We start from the raw sequence: 22940 nt of genomic DNA on the forward strand, positions 1-22940 counted from the left end.
ATCATTATGCAAAATCCAACTGTAATGCAAAGCAGTAGTCCATGGAATTCAGTATATGTGAGTAATGAGCATTTGTCACTTTAAAGGGCTTCCTTCATCAGCCAAAGATAATTTTGTGTCATCTTGTTGGAAAACAGTATTTTATTTTCCACTAAGGAAACCAAAGGTAAGAATTCCTCCTTCCTTCTCTCCACTCCCAGAAAGCCAGGGGACTGGCATGTGACTAAAGTTCTAAAAATTAGATATTCTCAAAAACAGGATTCTGAATCTTGAGTAAGTGGTCCAAGGATGAAAGGATGATTAGAAAGCATTCTTATTTTTTGGACACTTAACTGCTACTGCTTCTGCCTTCCTTGGTTTCTGACCTTACTTAATCCTCGTCTCTCAGCCTTCTGCTGATTCTGTGAGCTCTCAATTTCCTTCCAATAATTTCCGTTTTTTACTTATGACAGTTATAGTCTGACTCTGTTACTTGAAACCAAAAGTCATCACTGATATGAGGTGGTGGTGAAGAATCAGAGCTTTGATTCATGCCTGCTCAGTAATTCTCTTGAAGAAGTGAGGTCAGTCTCTTCACCAACCTGGTTTTTACTTTCCACATTTCTACAGCAGTATTAGTTCAGCAGTGTGCTTTATGTAAAATTAGTCTGAGATGTTCCCTTAATAAAGGCTTCTTCCTTTGGAGAATCCAATTGAATGTTAGCCTATTTAAGTTCCTGAAAAATTCTCCAGCAAAGGATTTAACTTAAATTTAACCCAGAATTTCCTAAACTTAATCATAGAAGTCTTACTTCTGAAAATATTAACATCTCATAGAGTTATTCATCCAAAGAATACCTTGGAAAGAGACATTGGCTCCAGCAGTTCACTTTTCTTTGACTTTGCACCTGACACTGGAGTTGTTTGTTTGTTTGTTCTTTTTTTTCCTTTTAAAACAATATTATTGAGATATAATTGACATACAATAAACTGCATATATTTAAAGTGTACAATTTGATATTGATACTGGAGTTTATCAATAAGCAGATACGAGGCCTTTGAGGAATCTCTGCATCAATTCCTTATGGTAAGGGTTCTTAAACTGTAGTACATAAAGAACTATTTGAGAAATCTGTAATAACGCATATTGCTGGGCATCACACCAGATCTATGAATGCAGAATCTCCTGGAATAGAGTAAGGAATCACTCTACAGGAGATTATGTTGTAGGCAGTCTTCAGTTCACAGTATGAGGAACATTACTTCCTATAATATTTCAGTGAAAAGTACCTTCTGATTCTTATCACTGGAAGAATCTAGAAGTCATAGTCATAATAATATATCCCACTGGCTCAATCATTCATCATCTCCTAAAAGCTGTAGATGAAGCAAGTTCATAGACAACTTGTGAATATCAGCATAAAACTTCTGAATAAAATTTTGAGTATCTCTGATTCCAACTTCAGAAAGATACAATATTAAAATGTGTATATGGTTTTAGCTGTAACTATGGGGTCAATAATTGGCACAAAATCTAGTTAAAGACTGAACACACACTAAAAGGAGCAGTCTCTCAGATGTCTCTCTCACTCCTGTTAACTGTATAGCTTATTTATTTCTCACCATAAACTGAGTTAGTGAGAAATCAAGGTTAAAGGAGTAGGTTAGAAACTTAATTCACCCAATTTTATGACTTATTAGCAAGTAAAAGATTCTGATGATAGGAAGCCTGAAATGAATAGCTAAAATGTTATCATTAGACTATCTGTGAATTTCGTTTGCTGTCATTTACACAAATGATGAAAAATCAGCTGTCAGAAATTTCAAAGCAAGACAGCAGAACATGACAGAAACAAAATTACTCAAGTCACCATACTCTGGAATATTTTTTTTTGTTAGAATTCTTCAGGTAATATATGAAGAGAACAATACTACGTTTCTTCACATTATCCTGTACATTTTCTTATAGGAAAAAGGATGAGTCGTAGTGATGTTTTTTGTTGGAAACAAGCAAACTTTCTGCTCCTGGGCCACTACATTTACTGTAAGAAAATCTTACAGATGATTGGCAAGATTCAGGAGAATTCACTTTTGTCTTTATAGCCCCAAATGTACAGATAATTTGTTAGTAAATAACTTGCAAGGATCACAGTCTCACAGCTGGGATATTCTCTTATTTTATTTTGATAACCAGAATTATAACCTCTGTGCAACTGGGGAATGATGATATATGGAGGAATACTTATTCTTCAACATCTCCATAAAACTGGTATTGTGACATATATTTGCATGGGCTTCATATAACACAACATGGAATTCTTTCCAAAGAATTGAAAATTTACAAGCTTACAGATTTACAAACTTTGTTTTATTCCTCTTGCTACATGGTTGTTTTGGCTTAGTATATAGAATATATTGACATCTAACAATATAGAGTTATAAAAATTTGTACATACCTTATCAATTGCGCAGTTACTTTCATTATTATTTGCATAAATTTATATTTTATTTAATATTGTAACTTCCATTTACATTTCCAACAGTAAGAGTTAAAGTTAAAAATATGTCATGAAATTCTGATGTGATAGTCACTCAACAATGCACAGTGTACTTACACATACATCCTTACAGGGATTATGGATTGACCTTTTTTCTTTATTGTAGCACTGCACTGTCTCAACGGTGGCTGCATTCCTTAGGACTGTGAACTAATCTCTGGAAAATACACACGCCACCTCACTGAAGAGTCACTAATCAGAACCTGAATATGTTCCTTTTGTGTTCAAATTTCAAATCCTCATCCCCATTCCAGCCATTTTCCCATCCATTTTTCTGGATCCTTCCTTTAAGACCAGCGAAAGCAAAACTATAGCTGTTCAAGCTGGGCTGGACTTAATTCTATTTAGAGTACATTGCCAATAATGGAATTATGTTTACAAGTATCAGTTTTTCCAGGTTTGGGTCATTCGTTTGGTCTCTCGAAAGGACCTGCTTTGTAGACCCAGGGCACTTGTAATTTTCCAACTGGGTTCCTGGTTTGCTTAGCTAATTCTGTGGGCCCCAATGCGCAGTCCACACCTGAGAAGGGGGAGTTTTTAATGTCGTGCTTTATTAACCAGGTACTTTCCATTCACTCAGTTAACAATTAGAAAACAGAAAGAAAAAAAAAAGAGCGAGAAAGTCTCCTACTTGTTTTTTTACTCCAAATATGGAGATGGAAACTATTAAACAAATAAGAAGGAGGGAAACTCCCGCATATTTCACCTTGACCTGGCTGGAATGCTCTGATGCCTGTAAGAGGCGGTGCTTTATTAAAGAGATCGGGCAGGCTGCTAGTGGAAAAATGAGAGGTCAGACTTTACCGCGGGGAACCCTCTCCTGCCCCTAGAGGAAAAAGAGAGCCATCAGCCTGTGTCTCAAATTGGAAACAGCGTCTTGTTTTCAATCCGGGGGACTGAGTTCCCTCCCTCGGCCTAACGCCGTAGTTATGGGACCCAAGGAGGCGCGCGGCTTCCCCGACAGTTGCCGGGCATGACACCAGCTCCCGGCTTGTACCTAAATTTCTGAGCTGCAAACAGGCAGAAAGGCCCTCCCACCTTCTCTCCTTAGTCTCACTCTTCTGCCTCGCCGCCCTTTGTAACTTCTTTGTTCCGTTTATTTGGAAGGTGACGCTTAAGGTCAAAAGATCCACTGTGACTAGCAAAAGCCCAGAGCCACCACCAGACCCTGGGAAGAGCAGGGCTGTCAGCTTAGGGCTGCCTCCGAGTGGAGAAGGAGCCGTGAGAAACTTCATCCGCAACTCTGGGTACAGCCCCTGCGGACCGGCCCAACTCTCCAAGGGTTGGGGAGACGCCGAACAGTCTTGGGGTGGGGCAAAGTGTGAGCTCCTAACTCTGCAAAGTGGGCAGTGCACACCAGCGGAACCAAGGGTGTTGGGGGCGGGGAGAGGCCCCATGGACTCCACTTAGTCTGTGGCAGCTGCGGAGCAGTGAGTATCTCCCAACAAAGGAGCGCGCAGCGTCGGGGTCAGAGGCTGGGGTTTGCGCGCAGCTGCCACGCGTTTTGAGCGAGTCTCCTCGCCTGCTAGGCGAGCGGTGGGGTGCAGGGATTCGGAGAAGAGGGGGAATGAGAACGTGGTGTGCGATTCCTGCTGCGCGGCTACGCATCAGGAGTTCTTGTGAACGATGGGAATGGCAACTATCAGAGCCAAGGGGGAGAAAAAGAGCTGGAGTGAGCAAAACAAAGAGCGAGTGTGGGCCGCGGTGACTTCATGCCTCACCAATGTCCCGCCCACGCTACTCCGAGCTGCTGCTGCCGCCGGAGCAGCCGCCGCGCCTACGGGCGGCGGGGGCAAGGAGCTCTGTAGCGTGGGGCGGTTTCCTAGCAACTCGGGGCCCGAACGCGCCTAGCTATCGGCACTTTGGGAGCCCCAACCCCCACCCCCACCCCAGCCGGGGGCCGGGGCAGGACCATTCCTCCCCCGCCCCCTCTCCATTCTCGCCTCCTTCGCCTGCTCTCCCGGGTGCACCCCAGAGCGCGACAGCTGTCTCGGCTCTGGACGGCGGAACGCCTGAGCCGCACACTGGGGCCAAAAAGACGAGGGCACTAGCTCCCGCCCCGTGAAGCCAGGCTCCTGAACTAGCGCGGAACCTCCCCTCCTGCGCTCGTGGCCTGGCGCTCCACTCCCGGTCCAGCAGGGAGCTGCGATGTCTCGCTCTGTGTCCGCGGGCGCCGGAGGGGGCTTCTAGGGCGCTCTGGGGCCGCCTCCCCTGGCTGCTGGCACCTCAAGCTTCCTCCCTCGCCAACCAGGACACTGCCGCTTCGACTTTGCCCGCTGCTCAGCTGACGAGGCTGCAAAGCTGCAACTAAGTGAAGTTGGCCTCCCTGCCCACCTGTGGAAGAAGCTCGAGCTGATTGATGCGCCATCGACTTTTTTCCCCTTCGGCCTAGCCGGCGTCCCCTCCCACAGATGCAGCATCACCCACTGAATGTACATTAGTCTGGTTTTTCCCCCCAGCTTCAGGCTTTGTTTGGGTTTGATTGTGTTTGGCTCTTCGCTAAGCTGATTTATGCAGCAGAAGCCCCATCGGCTGGAGAGAGACAAAAGCTCTTTTCTTTGTCCCAGAGCGGGCTGCGGAGACTTCGCTCGCGTTGCTGCCCCGGGCCATTGGCCGTCAGAGGAGGTGCTTCTCGCGGAGATCGCGGGACCGGCCGTGCCGAGCTGGGAGGGCCGCGGGGGCCCTGAGATGCCGAGCTGTGCCCAGGCCGGCGTACCTGCATCGTTTGCTCCGAGCCGCGGGGTCCGCCTGCCGGGCCTACTGGAAACGTCCTAGCAGCACTTGGCACTTCGTGCCCGGGAGCGCGAGCGCGCATCCGGTTAGCAGCCAGGCGGCAGGCGCGGTGCGGTGCGGGCTGCTTTGCATTATGTGCCGTTCGGCCCTGGCATTTTTTACTGCCACATTAGTCTGCCTGCAAAACTGCAGGCCAGGTCCTGCCCCATTCCTCCGGGCGGCCTGGGTGTTTTCAGTTGTTCTTGGACTGGGCCAAAATGGTAAGTTGTTTTGTTTTCTTTTGCTTTCTTCCCTTCCTCAAAGGTCTTGGGCTGTCACGAAGAGCATCCCGGCCAGGTGAGTGGCCCGGTGACAGCCTCCATCTGCGGAGAGCTTAAGAAGGGCGGGTGTGTGGCAGTGTTCTCCATCGCAGGCGGCCTGAGGGAGGCCAGGTGTCAAGCATTCCCTCCCTGGAGTGACAGCAATAACTAGTTGGAGGAGGACACACTGTGTGTTGCTCAGGGAGGTAGTAATAGAATGGAAATTTGGAAGGGTGATGGGTCGTATTTACAGAAGCTAATTTAGGGGTTCTGCTCCATCCTTGAAGGCACTCTCCTTGAAGGTATCCTTGAAGATGCTCCCCATCTTTCTAGCATGTGGGTCCACTAACCACTAGCATGCATTTGATTCAAGCCGGAGGATAAACTGGTATAATGAGAGTGAGGGTTCTGTTTTTGAGTCCATGAAAGAAAAGGATAGTAGTACACAAGTTCCCGCTACCATAGTGCTCAGCCTGAATGAATTAAACATGTATGAAAAATATTCTTGCTTTAAGTCACTGTTTTTTCAGCTCAAAAAACAATTCTTAGCTAATTGATACCTCAGTAAGATCAATCCCTGAGACTGAGACACTGAGACAGAACCCTAGACCAGGACTGACAGCTTTCAGTCCAGGCAAGCCACTTTTGTCAGAACTACATGATTTGGAGAGGATACATCTTTATAAAGGATATTATCCTCATTTTACAAATCATAATGAAAAGCTCGAGTCAAATAGTGTATGAAAAGGTGTTTTGGCACTTCTGAATTATATGCAAATTTAAGGTGGCAGTACTGGATTGTTAGCAGACAGTAAGACATAAAATAAGTGATATAATAATCATGAATTTAGGATGAGTTCTTGTTGGTATTAAATATAGGCCAAATATTTATTTTTGCCAATGTAATGATTATTGCCATACTTTTCAGAAAATGTTTACTTTATCTGTGTTTGGTCATTGAGCCCTTAAATTGTATTAAAGCCTTTCTCTGAGCTTTCTTGTTGAAGGAGAGTTGTAATTGTTTTGTAGACTAAAATGTTCTCCTATGTTTTGAATTGACAAGTCAAATTTCTGCCTGAAGCTAAGTCATAACCTTATAAATAAGGGTTTATAATGGAAACATGCTAACTTCACTTATTGGTTGCATATATAGCTAATATTTGTTTCAAAAGATTTGTGAAATGAGAGCAATTACAGTTACTTTTTATCTTATGGTTCTTTTCTGGCTTATAAATTGATTTTAAAATAAGTGAAACTGAAGGCAGAGGAAAAAGTAACATTGTCAATTATCTCTTAAGTGAAATATACATTTGTTACAGATTTTCCACTGAGCATAACTACATCCTATATTAAACAAGGTATTTTTCTGGATTTAGTAAACACACACACATATACACTAGTAAAATGACCAAAACTTGTGTTAACAGAGTATATTTTGTCCCCAATACATAGGCAAAAGAAAAAGTCCTACTTGCCCCCAGATTTTGCTAGTAATAGTGAATTTTTTTAAAAAAAAATTCACTGTGTTTGTAAAGATTAGTCAAGTTCTCGGGTAATAGCATTGTATTTCCATCCAGTCACTGTAGCTGATTTGAAGCAAATATTATGAATGGGCTCCCTTGCACCTGCAGTTGTGAAAAGGGAATGCTTATCTGAAATCAGAACAAGGCATCCTTTTCCCAGTCTCTGTCAATATACAAAGGTTTCTGATGTATACTGGTTTGCATTGCAGTTAAAAACATGCAAAAAATTTAAATTATAGCCAGTTCAACTCCGAAAATTAGAGATCAGCGTAAACTGTTGTACTTTTGTGATATAGCTACAAGTCTCAAATTATATGTCTTCACAGTACAAATTAGATGCTTAAAGCAGAATAGAAATTTAGGTATCAGTTACAAAGGAAATCTTGTTCCCTTGCTCAGTAGTTTACACCAAGGAAATGTTGAGGGCAATAAAGCCACACAAAAGAAACCATAAACTGTACAACTTTGGGTTTAATTTTCGAAGTAGAATTTACAGGTCACAAATACACAATGGGCTTTTTATAACAAATACATAGTGAGCAAGAGGGATGTTATTAATAAAATCTGAACATTATTCTGATTTAGAAAAAAATTTATTGAAGTTTGTTTTTCAACTTTCCTTGGTGGAAATTACTGACAATCAGAGAAACAATAACACTATAAAATGGTTAATGAGTAACTGGAAAACACTAGTGAATACCTAATGGTTAATATTTCAAGAGTTAATGTAGTAACTGCTGTTTCTACATTTCCTAGTTTTGAAAGGCTAAGAATCTTTTAAATCTAAATTTTTATATACCAATATGAGTGACAAATTTCAGAAATTACCATTTCTTTTTAAAAAGTGGTGACTATTGCAATGAAATTTCACCTTCTGTGAATAATCAACTATTTATTCTTTTACATAACAATCAACTGGATTAGCATTGTTTTGTAAGTATAGTATTATTACCTCAGAGCATATTTTATAGAATAAATGTTTTCAGAATTCTTTATGCTTACCTAAAGTGAGAAGATATTTAAGAGAACCAATGCTTCATTTTTAAAAATCCACTTTTCCAAATTATTGGCACAATAAGCATCCAAATTAATTCTATCTTAAAGCAACTGAGATACTTTCCGATAACAAAGCTTGTGCTATATATGAAAAGGCTATGTTTGTGCTGTATATTTTCAAATCATATCAGCAAAGTAGCTGCTATGATTTGAAAAATGCCATAAAAATTCCAGTGCCCCCAAACAGTTCCTTCACCTGTTAACTAAATTATCAGAAATTTCACTATTTAATGGATTTCTTTGGATTAAGCATAGTATTAACAATATGTTTCTTCTAATTTTTAACTTTATCTTATGGAATTTTTCAAACACACACAGAAGAAGAAAAAATGGTGTAAGGAATCACTATAGACCCATCACCCAGCTTCATCAACTATCAACTCAAGCCCAACTTCTTTCATGTCTTCCCCCACCCATTTCACTTCCTTCCCGCAACAAGACTATCTTGAAGCAAATATATCATATCATTTTGTCCTAAAATATTTCAGTAAATCAAAATACTATTGGAGGAGAAGCACACTGATGCTTAATCCCCACAACATGAATTTTTTTTACCTGAAATTTAGGGCCACAAGAACTTCCACTATCTTTAAAGGGAGGAATGCTGAAGTGAGGGAGACAAGCAAAGATAAAGACAGTTTCAAGCATTTACTTCTCAGTGGTTCTATTACATAGCTCCATTAAAAATATTTTTAAAGTATGCATGTATATTAAAATGAAAAATTACAGATTAAGTGTAATTACTTTATTCCAGTGGAATCACAGCAGGTATACCTTGAGTTTCAGTTTTAAAGACTGTTCCCCCATCTCTTGAATCATCATTTTCCTCCTCTCCACCAGATCGTTTATATCGTATGCCTATCCATACATGCTGTAATAGCTCTCATCTTCTATTTCTCAGTCTCCTTTACAGCAAAAATTCTTGAAAGAGTTGTCCATACTTGCTGTCTCGAATTCTCCTCACCTTCACTTTTAATTCATTGCTCAGGCTTTCTTTATCACCTCTAGAGTTATACCACTCTGTTAAGATCACGATGATCTTCCTATCGTCACATCCGATGGTCAGTTCATAGTCTTCATCCTTCTTGACTTACCACCTGTCAGTGAGCTGACACTGTTGATCACTCACCTTTGAAACACTTCTTTCTTTCTTTGGCTTCCTGGACCCACATCCCCTTGGTTTAAGTTCCTTCTCTTTCCCTGATGTTGGTTCTTCCTCATGTCTAACCTCCAAATATAGGAGTGGCCCAGGACTCAGTCCTCAGATGTTTTCTTCTAGATACATACTGGGTCTCAGGTGGACCAATACTGTCTTGGGTCTTAAATACCATTTCTCTGCTGACAATTCCAGTCCTGCCCTCTCATCTGATCTCCTGAGGGTCTAGCAAACTGCCTATTCAACATCTCTATTGTCTGTCTAAAGGGAAAGTTAACCCTAACATATTCAAAACCAGATTTCCAATTTTCTCCCTCAAGCTTGCTCCTTTCACACTCCTCGTCTCAGTAAGTGATGTCAGTCTTTCAGTAGTTCAGGATAATACTTTGGCAGCATCCTTGATTTCTCTGTTTCTCCCACAGTCCACAGTCAGTTTACCACCTAAATTGCCTAAAAAGCTGATTTTGCTGTGATTTTTTTTGTCCATTCAGATTTGATAAAAGTTGAATTAATACTTCAACTTTTTTTTTAAAGTATAGGATATCTTCAAGTGGTAGTACCATATATAGCACTCCAGAGAATAGGAGGACTGACCAGGTAGAAAAAGTTCTTAGAATGATAATTTTTTAAAATGTATGTTTAAGTCTTAAAGATGCATTATTTAAATATTCATGAATATATATAGCTACTAAACTACTTAAGCCTTGACTGGACTGAAAACAAAATTAGTTAATAACTTTAACAAAACAAGAGAAGTGAGAGGATATAGTTTAGAAGAGAAAGGGACATTATTGAATAGGATTTCATATAGAAAGTTAACAAGATAAATAATCAGTTTTCATTCCAATTTGATATTTGTATGAGATTTATACGAAATATCATGATTTAGTAACACTATATTGCCTTTTAAATTTTCCTGTACTCCATTTTGAATGAAACTTCCTAGAAGAAAATAAAGTATTTGAGATAATCTGGTCTGGGTTGTTTAACAGCTTAGAGCCTTTTCTGCCCCACCTGTTAAATTTGATTTATCCAGATATAGTTTATGTTAAATTTCTCACTTTGTTCACCACTCCCCTCCCTCAGGGCCATTCTGTTGACCACTAGATGGATGTCAGAGGGGACAGCTTTTATCTAAAGTTCTTTAAACTTTAATAAATGGGGCCTTGATATGCAGAGACCATGCAGTTTTCTTAAAAAGTAACAAACTATTTGCCTTATGATAGTTTTTCTCTTGTTTGTACTTATTAAGCAAAGATGCTCAAAGCATCCTCCTTGAAAGTACCTGTTGTATACCATTCTCAGTCATTTAAATGATGTCTTTTTGCTGGTTTGATAGGTCTCAGTAACTTATATAACAATTATGTTATTTTTGATTATTGAATCTTACCTTAACAAACTGGAATAAGGAAACAGCCTTTTTATATGTTCATTGAATGACCTGACAACATTCATAACCAATCCTGTATTGTTTATGCTCAGTCCTTCTTGGTCCTCAAAACTCTAGTCCGTGTTGCAGCCAAAGTCTACACAGTTAGAGGAGTTTTCCCAGCATGAGGACTGTGAGGCCCTATGTATCTTCTCCAGTTATTTGTGAAATATATTCTGTAAGCTATTTATTGATTATAAAAGAATCCATAGAAAAAATATTTTATACTTATGCATACTGTATTTTATTAAATTGAACAATTAAATACTGAGCTTCTTAAGTAGGTGACCTGTTAATCTCTAAAAATGTAACATTTCCAGTTGTATCCTAAAGATGTCATATAAGTATGGCTTCTGTATGGAAAGAAAGTGCAATGGCCATGTAATTTCACAAGCAAATGGGTAGCTCTCTCTCTGTGCCATGCACTGATATAAATGATTTACCACGTTAATTTAACCTTCATACTAACACTGAGAGAGGTAGAATTGTTATTCCTATTATAGAAATGAGGAAACTGAAGCATAGAGGAGATAAGTAATTCACTGAAAATCACCTAGTAAGTAAAAAAACGATGGGATTTGAACTCGGTCATGCTACCTCATACTTGATTTTAAAAGTTTCTAGATGTTGCTCTAAGTTATACATTAAGTGTGACTATCAGGTAGAGGACCTTTGTAAGGAGGCCTATGGCATATTTAGGAAAAAGCCTTTCATTCATCCCCTTTCTCAACTGTTGGTGTGCAGAGGTGAACTGTGGTAGAAATCTGAGTGTTTCAGGGTTGTCCAGGAGGCAAGGAAACAATGGCCACAGGTACACATGCATGTGAGAGCACAGAAGCCTAGGAATAGAGTTTGGGCCTCCTTCCCTGGAGACTGCTGGGCTATGCCATGTAATGCTGTTGCCCTCACAGTGTAACTGCAGAGAGAAGGATAAAGATTTGTGAATCGGGGCATGGTCAAAACATACCTCTTGTAGAAGCCCCCAAATACTCTCAACCTTAAATACACCTCACTATGGTTGTTTGCATATGGGAGTAAGAAAGGGAGAGGACATGTGGCCTTATGGGAGGAACCTGGAATGAAACTCTGCCTTCCACAGGATTTCCCATGTGTTACAGATGTGTATGACTTGTGGTTATGAGAGAGAAAGGAAAAGAGAGAGAGACTGATCTAACAGGTAGCTGGTAACCAGTTCAGCCAAAGTGTTCAAAGGGACAAAATCATGGTACAAGGCGTCACATCACTGATCAACATAGGGCTCATCTCATTTATAGCCACTTGGAGCCACTCTATTATACAGCTTGATATTCTATATTGTTTAACATATTCATATTATTTTTTCTCCATGCATTTTTACAAAATAGGCATTCTTTTCGCTGTTAAATATTTGCAGTGATTAGCCATAGCCAGTAGTCTAGCAGTATTGGTTATTTAGAGCATGGCATTTACAGTATTTGCCAGGCTCAAGGCATCTACTGCTGTACTTCCTTCAGGCAGAAGTTTTTGCTGTTTGTATGTGTGTGTGTGTGAGTGTTTACAGTTTTATAACTATTTGAAAATCAGTGGTTAGTTCACCTCTACGTTGACTGTCTATAGATTTCTGAAAGTGGTGACAGGTATATAGGTAATTAACATATAGAGCTTGTTTAGTGAATCTCCACCCTTGTTTTCTGGACAACCACATATGGATACGGTATAGGACATTCTTTATTCCTTTGGCTCAGCCAGCTTTGTTAAGCCTGGTGTCAATGTATACATCGGGAGTTCCCACCTCTTTCATGGCAAATTTCCAGATCATTTTGGGTGTCCAAGGGTCACGCTTCTTTTAAAGCCTACTCCATATATGCACAGGTAAATACTGACAGTTTATTTTCTGGTCATCACCTCATTAACAGCAGAATGGCCCTTCTTCTCGCCACTGTTTTCCATGGGATCCATCCAAAGAGTGCAAGAGATTGTGACTCTTCAGGCAGAAATTTAATGCTGAGACATCAAAGGCTCTATCTAAGAACTAAGAACACAAAGTCCCTGCTCTCATGATGCTTACATTCTAACTGAAGAGGACAAATACATGTATATATACATGTGTATATATGCAAGACATACATGATACACAATTTATCATATATGATATATATCATATATACGTGTGTGTGTGTGTGTGTATATATATATATATATGAATATAGAAAAAAAGAAGAAAAAATAAAGCAGAGTGAGGAAACTGACCTGAGAAGGACTGGACAGATTACTGCTATATACAGGATAGAGTACGCCATTCTAATAAGGTAATGTTAAATTTCTTAAATTGTTTTCTTTCTGTGGTACACTTCAGACACTTCACAATCTTTCCTATAGTTTAGCTCCTTCTTGAAAACGGGAGGCAAAAAGATATGCTAGGATTTCTAAGCTGTTAACAGTAACAGGAATTTTTTCCCCTTTGCTATTAAAGGGGATCAAATTCTCATTTATGGCTAAGAAGAAAACACTTGAAAGGTAGTGAAGGAGTGACAAGATGACTAAAGGAAAATGGAGGTTTCTGTTTTTTAGCATCAACTCTTTGTCCATAATGATTTCTCAGATCTATTCCCTCCTTTTAATACAATGGCACTAGAGTAGAGAAAGCCTGAAATAGCTTTCATTCCATGAGGCAAAACTTTTGGCAAATTCTATGAGTGTTCTAACCAGTCTCCATTATTTCAAACCTTTGTCCACATTTTACCTCCCTACTCAGCATCTTCATGGCTTCTGCTGTCTTGAGGCTCCCCTGCATGATATGCAAAGCCCTTCCAGAACATCCTATGCCTAACATTTTGGCTCCTCGTTCATGTCCTGTCTCCACATCAACCTGTGACTTCCTTGAGGGGAGAACTGTGCCTGTTGATTCTGCATTTTCAGTGCCTGGCACGCAGTAGGACCTAATAAATTATTTGAAGTAAATGACTCAATGAATGAGGTGAGGACAATAGTGATCAGTTTTAAATTGGGCAGCTAAGCAAATAAGCCCTATTCAGCTCTAATCCTCACTAGAATTTGAACTTTAAGAAATACAGTTTTCTTTTAAAAGTGAATTCTACTATAAAAGGTTTAACACCATAAAAGACATTTGTTTCTCCATTCCCAGTCCATTCCAAAAAGCAGTCTCTTGACTTGATAGGAAAATCTTTAGCAAAGATCAAAATAAAGACTTAGTATTTTTAATCTACTTTTTACAAATCTGTTTTGCTTTCAAATTTCTGTGATAATTATTTTCATTGCTTTTAATTAAATATGAAAAGTAATCCTGATCCTTTACCCTCAATGTGTATTTTAAAGTTGATTTCTATTTATTTATGTAAACTGAAATTTGTAGTCATTTTAACCAAATAATAAAAAAAGTAATGAAAAGAAGCTATTCTAATCAATTTAATCATTATTCATTCAGATTTTCTTAAAGCATCTCTATCTTTGTGTCAGGCACTGTTCTGGAGTTAAAAGAATAACAATAGTTAACATTTGTAAAGTCTTTTCTGTATGCCAGATACACTCCTGTATATATGGTATGAAAATATATCCTTTAATGCCCATAATCCTCTGAGGTATGTACTCTGATAATGCCCATTTTATAGGTAATCAAACTAATTAAAGAGTTGTTGAATAACTTCTTCAAGATCTCTTAGCAAATAACTAATAGAACGAGAATTCAGACCTGCGTGGGTTTGACTCTGTACTTTAAACCATCATTACAGGCTATCTTCAAAGGGTAAGAAGAGTTTTTATCCTGGGTCTTGGAGGCCCTTGCTCTGGCCCTCTCCACAGGCAGAGAATCCATGGGGCATGCCTATCCAGAGTCTTCAGTTCCCTTCTAGATCATCTTTAGAATTCTCTGCCCAAACACTCCCAAACTACTTTCTTTAGACTATGCCACCCATATGCCAAACCCTAGGAGAGGGGAAGTAAACAGCGCTTGGACATGCGGGTGGAGTATCCATGCAGGTAAGTGATAGGCTATTTGCAATACAGAATAAAGCTAGACGTGAGAGAAGAGGGGCAGATTGAGGGCTGGAGGAACAACACACACTGCAAAGTTCCCAACCAGAAAACTTAAGAGTCTGAAATTCTAAATTCAGCCCTAGTCTTCTAGGACATTATCAATGCATGTTTATCACGTAGGAAAACAGAACTTATTTTACTTAGTAGTCTCTTAGCCTGGGTTTTTACTTAAATATTTAATCTTGCTATGCCTGCCACCATTTGTACTCTTGCTTCTGACCTAAAAAAAGTTAGGGGCAGATTTGTCCGGTACATTAAATATTACTGGAGGGAAGGTGACAGACAATGAATGCCCTGAATAAAGAGAACTACTTTATGTCAAGGTGCTTTTGGGTAAAACTCTGAAGTGTACAGATTACACTGAATTCTATTTTCTTGCAAATAGTGTATACATATTTTTAATTTAGTTTTACTTTTTATTTTCCCTTATTAATTTTAAACATGTTACAGAAAAGAACATTTTACTGACATGAATTAGCCAAATTTGGTTGAATTATTCAGCTGGCATATATTTAATATGAGGGTGAGTCAAAAATTATCCGCACTCCAGTTATATTAAAACTTCTGTTGGCCGCACTGTCTTATCAGTGCTTTCCGTTCAAGGCTACTATCTCCCCAGTCACTGCTGTTCATGTGTGAATGTGTTAAATCCGTTCATTTGTAACTGCAGTGTGAGCAAAAATGGATGCCCCACTTGTGATTTGCAGAAAAGAAGAGCAGCGTGCAGTGATTCACTTTTTGTGGTCTGAAGGTGTACCTGGTATCAATCTTTATCGAAGACTTTGTGTGCAGTACAGAGAAAGTGTTTTGTCTCCAAGAAGGTCACCTATAGTCCTGATCTTGCTCCATCGGACTTTCACCTGTTTTGTCCCTTGAAAGCAGCCCTAAAAGGATGAAGATTCACTTCTGATGAAGAAGTGAAGACAGCAGTGCATTCATGGCTCGCAGCTCAGGCTAAAACATTTTTTAACGAGGGAATATAAAAGCTTTCGATAGATGGACAAAGTGTATTGAAAAGCAAGAAGATTATAGCAAAAAATGACATATTTGTCTTTTCTAAAAGTTAAATAAATTCTACAGTCAGAGCGTGGATAATTTTTGACTCACCCTCGTGTCTATAAGTGAATTAATGTATAGAAAAAATACTGCCATACTGCCTTTATGGACTAAAAGGACTATTTTTCAATTTAAAAATCAGTCTTAATGTGATCTCTTGTCTGTTTTCACAGTAAGTAAATTAGTATAATTTACATATCAAAAAAATGTAATAAAAGTCAAAATGATTTCCACTGGGATTTTATAATTTAATTAAAACAGTCCCACCTTTCAACAGAAGTACTAGGATTGATTCTTGCTAGGAAACTACTAATATTAAATAGATATATGAAAATTATCTTCTCTGACTTATTTAAAAGGATTCCCAACTGAAATTAGTTTATGAAAAAAATAATAAAATCATTAAAATCACAGTATTAAATTATAGTGGTCTTACTGGATATATACTCAAGGTAATTCTAAAAGATGCTTTTATTTTGAATGCTGTTACTCAAAGTACTAGAAGTTCACATTTTAAAACAGTATATAAAGTCTTAAAAAGTGGTCTTTCATGCTGACCTAATCAATGAGCCAACTATCATTACTATAGTTGTTTTGAAGAGAGTTGCTACTCTCTTTCCCAGGTGTTTTTGTTGTTGTTTTGTTTTAATCAACAAGTACTGTTACATTTGTCAAAGATAGAGTCTGTTGCCATTCCAGGTCAGTATTGGTACAGTTTGATTATTCTAGAGAATTGCCCCAAAAAACACAACCCCCCACGTAATGGAGAGTGAGGAACCAGAGTAGCAACCAAAGGCTAATTCAAGCTAAAGGCCATGGGAGAGACTGAGTTTGGAAGGACTGGAAATGGGAAAGGCTGGTAATGGAGACAGGAGAATAGAAGACTAGAAATATGTCAGCCTGAAGAAATGTGCCAAATATTTCTTATTAGGTATGTGAGGTGTGCAGTGGCTTTTGGTCAGGGATGTTTTGATGTTTTGGACCCAGCCTCCTTTTAGGATTGAAAGAGTTGATATGCCAGTGGTAAAATACAGCCACAGTTGAGGTACTGTTGTCCCAAATATACATATGGTAACAGGGTCGTATCCTTGGAATTGAACCACAAACATTTTCCAAGGTACAAGCATTTTTCCTAATTTCAATGGGGGCTATATATTCAGTATAATTCCCTAGTAATTGTTGCAAGTACTAGGTAGGGAAAAGAGCTTCATCTTTATGGACTGAGGGATGACCACTACATTCTGAAGGAGCTTTAGAATATTATGAGTTTGAACAAAGAAAATAATTAAAAGAAAAATTCATAATTCTACAGGACCTTAAAAGGAGGTACCTTAAGGAGTGCCAGACTAGGAAATGTCTTTTTTAGTTGCCTACTCAAGTCAGGCTTGGAGGTCAGGCTGCCTACGCCTAATGGTATAAGGCTGCAGACTGCAGTCTACTGCAGTAGAACAAAGAATGCACGAAAGTTTTGGGGTGTGCAGAAATTGCTGTAGAACTAGCTGTTCTAGTTGGAAACAAAACACTCATTGTAGCAGCACTGAATTATTGGCAGAAAAACGACTTCGCTGGTCTCTTTCTTAGTACAACGCATACCTCCCAAGGTATCACTCTATTGTCTTTTGTGCATTTGGTTTGGATTTATATGCTGAACTGAAGATAAGTGAACCATAATTTGCAAAAGAAAACCCTCTAGAAATGACACGTGAGGCTCAAGTTCCAAGAGAATTTATCTGGAAGATGATAACACTGAAAAATACACTCAAGAAGGGAGTCAGTTTTAGGCACCCTGAATTTTGGTTTAAAATGTCCCTTTTGATGAGTGTTTCAACCCCAACCATCTAGAACCAGAGCTGTAAGGTGAAAGCCGATGTATATAATCACAGTGCCCAATGCCTGAGGTTGGTAATGGAAACACAAGGACTAAATGTTATTAGTACCAGCCTTTAGTGCAGAGGATATAGCTTGTCTGATGCCTCTTGAAGACTTCAAGGCCACACGATGCTTGGTGACATCTGATAGGACTAAGATGGGGTGTTATAAGTGGTGAGGCATCCTGAGTATGTACCTGTGCCCCACTGAAGGCAGCACAGCACAGCTGAAGAATAAAACCCAGCGCCCCTTGTTAGGGAGCACATGATGTTACTATATGTGTCCAGGGCTGACCCTTGGCTACTTAGAGGTCAGCATAGCATTGATGCCAGAGATCACTGCTCTCTGAGGACAAGAGTGCAGGCTAGATTATCTGGTAGTAGACTTGTTGGGGTAATAATCAATTTAAGGGCATTATCAAAAGTTAGATGTCAGAGCTTTTTGGACAAATTCTGCCTCTCAGAGATGAGTTTGATTTTGAAGTTAAAAAAAGACAAGTGCTGCTTCTGACTGAATTACTTGGCAGTGCAGAAATGTTTGGTCAGTTAGACCTGTAAGTGGATGTTACACCCCACTTCCCCACAGGATGGACATCTCAAATACTGCCCATATGACATGGTTCTTTTCTCTCCTACACTTGGGCGCCTATCAATTCCTTTGGGTTTAATTTTTTAAACAGTACAAAACTTGGATTTTCTTGGCCCTTTTACTAAATTACATATAGGCATACCTTGGAGATATTTTGAGTTAAATTCAGACCACTGCAATAAAGCAAATACTGCAAGAGCGAGTCACACAAATTTTTTGGTTTCTCAGTGCATATAAAAGTTATGCTTATGCTATACTGTAGACCATTATGTATTGCAAAAGCATTATATCTAAAAAAATAATGTATATACATTAATTAAAAATATTTTATTGCTGAAAAATGCTAACTATTATCCGAGCCTTCAGTGAGTCATAATCTTTTTGCTGGTGGAGGGTCTTGGCTGGATGTTGCTGTCTGCTCACTGATCAGGGCGGGTTGCTGAAAGTTGGGGTGGTTTTGGCAATTTCTTAAAATAAGACAACAATGAAGTTTGTTGCATCAATTGACTCTTCCTTTCATGAGGGATCTCTCTGTAGCATGCAGTGCTGTTTGATAGCATCTACCCACAGTAGAACTTCTTTTAAAACTGGAGTCAATCCTCTCAAACCCTGTCACTACTTTATCAACTAGGATTATGTAATATTCTAAGTCCTTTGTTGTCATTTCAGAAATCTTTGCAGCTTCTTCACCAGGAGTAGTTTCCATCTCAAGAAACCACTTTCTTTCCTCATCCATGAGGAGAAACTCTCCATCTGTTAAAGTTTTATCATGAGATTGTAGCGATTCAGTCACATCCTCAGGCTCCACTTCTAATTCTAATTCTCTTGTTACTTCTACCACCTCTGCAGTTATTCCTCCACTAAAGTCTTGAATCTGTCAAAGTGATTCATGAGGGTTGGAATTAACTTCTTCCAAGCTCCTGTTAATAGTGATATTTTGACCTCTTCCCACGAATCACAAATGTTCTTAATGGCATCTAGAATGGTTCATCCTTTCCAGAAGGTTTTTAAGTGACCTTGTCCCAATCCTTTAGAGAAATCACTATCTATGGTAGCAATTGTCTTATGAAATGTATTTCTTAAATTAAACTTGAAAGTCAAACTTACTCCTTTATCCATGGGCTGCAAAATGATCTTGTGTTAGCAAGCATGAAGACAAATTAATTTTGTCCATCTCCATCAAAACCCTTACGTGACCAGGTGCACTGTCAATGAGCAGTAATATTTGGACAGAATCTTCTTTTCTGAGCAGTTGGTCTCAAAAGTGGGCTTAAAATATTCAGTAAACCATGTCATAAATGGATGTACTCTCATCTAGGCTTTGTTGTTCCATTTACAGAGCACAAGCGGAGTAGATTTAGCATAATTCTTAAGGGTTCTAGGATTTCCCGAATAGTAAATGAACACTGGCTTCAACTTAGTTACCAGCTGCATTAGCCCCTAACAAGAGAGTCAGCCTGTCCTTTGAAGCAGGGGTCCCCAACCCCCTGTACTGGTCTGTGGCCTGTTAGGAACTGGGCTGCACAGCAGGAGGTAAGTGTCAGGTGAGTGAGCGAATTGCTCACCGCTCCCCATTGCTCGCCTTATCGCCTGAACCATACCCCCACTCCCGTCCATGGAAAAACTATCTTCCATGAAACTGGTCCCTGGTGCCAAAACGTTGCGGACCACTGCGTTTGAAGCTTTGGAGCCAGGCATTGACTTTTCCTCTCTAGCTATGAAAGTCCTAGATGACATCATCTTTCAATATAAGGCTATTTTGTCTACGTTGAAAATTTGTTATTTGGTGTAGCCACCTTTATTAATTATCTTAGCGAGATCTTTTGGATAATTTGCTGTGGCTTCTACATGAGCACTTGCTGCTTCACCTTGCACTTTTGTTTTATGCAGACTGTGTCTTTCCTTAAACCTCATGAACCAACCTCTGCTAGCTTCAAACTTTTCCTCTGCAGCCTCCTTACTTCTCTCAGCCTTCACAGAACTGAAGAGAATTAGGGCCATGCTCTGGATTGGGCTTAGGCTTAAGGGAATGTTGTGATTGGTTTAACCTTCTATCCAGACTAAAACTTTCTCATATTAGTAGCAAGGCTGTTTTGCTTTCCTATCATTTATGTGTTCACTGGAGTAGCACATTTGTTTTCCTTCCATTCACAACTTGACTAACTGGCACAAAGGCCTAGCTTTTGACCTGTCTCAGCTTTCAACCTGCCTTTCTCGCTAAGCTTAATCATTTTTAGCTTTTGATTTACAATGAGAGACATGGGACTCTTCCTTTACTTGACTGCTTAGACACCACTGCATGGTTATTAATTGGCCTTATTTCAATACTGTTGTGTCTCAAGGAATAGGGAGGCCCGAGGAGAGGGAGAGAAATGGGGAAACGGCATGTAGGTAGAGCAGTCAGAACACAGTTAATATTTATTGATTGATTGTTGTCTCATATGGGTATGGTTCGTGGTGCCCCAAAAGAATTACAATAACATCAAAGATCACCGATCACAGATCATCATAACAAATATAATAATAATGGAAAAGTTTAAAATATTGTAAGAATTACAAAAATGCTGCAGAGACATGAAGTGAACAAATGCTCTTGGAAAAATGGTGCTGATAGATGTGCTCAATGTAGGGTTATCACAAACGTGCAGTCTGCAAAAACACAATATCTACAAAGTGCAATAAAGTGAAGCACAATAAAATGAGCTAAGCCTGTAGATGCTTCTAGCTCTATGTTAAAGAATTCAAGCTTCAGAGTACTCCAGAATCGGGCCTTTGAGTTCTGTGGAGTTGCCATAGTGGCAGAGGAACCTACTAATGCGTCAATCCATTTTAGGATATTTGTTAGGGGCCCTTATTGACAAGTAGGGAACTAAAACACCCAGAAAAATCCCCCCAAATATGGAATTACCTAAACTTTGGAAGCCTACCTCTCCAGCATAGCAGCACTCCTATATATGACTTACCTACAAGGAATTTGAGTTCCCAAGAACTTTACCCTTAATAGCACAAACACCTTTCTAAGGCTTTGAGGATGCTGTACAGTAAGTGGCCTAGGATAGTTGCTTATAAAAAGAAGGCTGTTGGATGTTGCCCATATATACAGTGACCCCCTCCATCTAAAAAATCACAGGAGATACCACATGAACAGTGGGAGACTGGCATGGGATTCTAGACTCTGAGAGGACATTATCAATAACATATATAACTTTATATATTAAAAAATGGCATATTTGGAAAAAGGCTTTTCATTCATCTCCTTCTGCAATTGTTGGGTGTGCAAAGGTGAAGTGTGGTGGAAATCTGGGTGTTTCAGGGTCGTTCAGGAGGCAAGGAGTCGATGGCCACAGGTACACATGCGTGTGAGAGAACAGAAGCTCAGGAACAGAGTTTGAAGTTGGGTTGTCATTTGTTTGGGAATAGAACAGAACCTTCCAGGGAAGAAGGAGTGGATAAGCCAACCTCTCTCTGCATACTCAGTGGATCTGCAAAATGGATCTGACCGGGTGGAGAGGCCCTCAAGAGCCTCAGTCATGGTGAGGAAGCAGCTCCTATTTACCATTCAGAAATAATCATACTTGATTATATACTTAAAAAGGCAGCTTGGGAGTCTTCAGCAGAAGCATAGAGGTTGAACTTGAAGGGGTAGTTAAGTGTTGGAAGACAAAAGGGATATAAGGGCCAAGGGGAAGCTGAGGAGAAACAGAGGGGTTCAGAGATTAGACCTGGGGTGTTGGTTGTTGGATGATTTCATTTTTCTGAGTGTGTTGCTGCTGTTTTGCCAGCTTTAACTGATCCAGCCGAATGGGCTGACTCCCTGTAGCAACTTAACAATACTGTGTGATTTCTAACAGACAGCTTATATTTGGGAGCCAGACAGAATAGAACTGCAATCATGTAATAAAAGGACCTGGTAAATTCCTCAAGGAATTTTTTACTGACCCTCCTAGTCTCCCTTTTAGGTGACATCCTCCTGTCATTTGCTGCCATGGCACCCAGCCTGTTCTTTTCACAGAACACTTGTTAAAGTCTGTCATATGTTAGTTTTTGCTATTACTCTATAAGCTTCACAAAGCAGGTACCCTATTCTTAAGACCCTTCACAGTGCCATGTTTATAGCAGGTATTAAACAATTGCCAAATAATTCATGAATGGATAAATGCCATTCAAATCATTACAACCTCAAATTCCTTAAGAAGTAGAATTTTCTGCTCTCTGTTCCCAGATGATAATGTCTTTTCCTCTTTGACCAAATATTTATCCATTCTCTTCCTTCTACTCATGAAATCTTTTAATAATACTAACAGTGCTGCCCATGAGAAGGTGAAATAGTTATAGTGAAACCCTGGTTACTTACAGTGCATGTGAAAGGTGGTATTTTAATTAAATCCATGGTCATTCATAGTTTGATGCTTTCTTTTGAAAATCTTTTAAAGATGTATTTGTAAACTTTCCTGTCTTGGTAAGTACATCATTCAGACTTTGAGATTTGAGGAAAGCCTCACAGTTACCATTCAATCAATAAATCAAAAGGTATTGTTTGAGTACCTACTCAGTACATTTGGCATTGTGCTAGCTGCTGTGGGGACAGAGGAGATGTAAGATACCATGCAGGTAGGATAGCTGAGCTTGGGAACTGTATGGGTACATAACACAAGATAGTGA

The 22940-nt window shown here is 39.5% G+C and overlaps 1 protein-coding gene across 2 annotated transcripts in view; it reads left to right on the plus strand.

Annotated features, from left to right (window-relative positions):
* Positions 1 to 4991: 4991 nt before the first annotated feature.
* Positions 4992 to 22940, plus strand: part of ITGB8 (integrin subunit beta 8) — a 91141-nt gene continuing 73192 nt past the window's right edge. Inside the window, exon 1 of one of the 2 annotated variants that reach the window (XM_057732135.1) lies at positions 4992 to 5530. In XM_057732135.1, coding sequence (XP_057588118.1) covers positions 5404 to 5530 — 127 coding nt within the window. In that variant the 5' untranslated portion in view covers positions 4992 to 5403. The remainder of the gene's footprint in view (positions 5531 to 22940) is intronic. The other variant, XM_057732134.1, reaches the window with a different exon arrangement.

This window comes from Hippopotamus amphibius, chromosome 4 (assembly GCF_030028045.1).
Source record: "Hippopotamus amphibius kiboko isolate mHipAmp2 chromosome 4, mHipAmp2.hap2, whole genome shotgun sequence".
NCBI lineage: Eukaryota > Metazoa > Chordata > Mammalia > Artiodactyla > Hippopotamidae > Hippopotamus > Hippopotamus amphibius.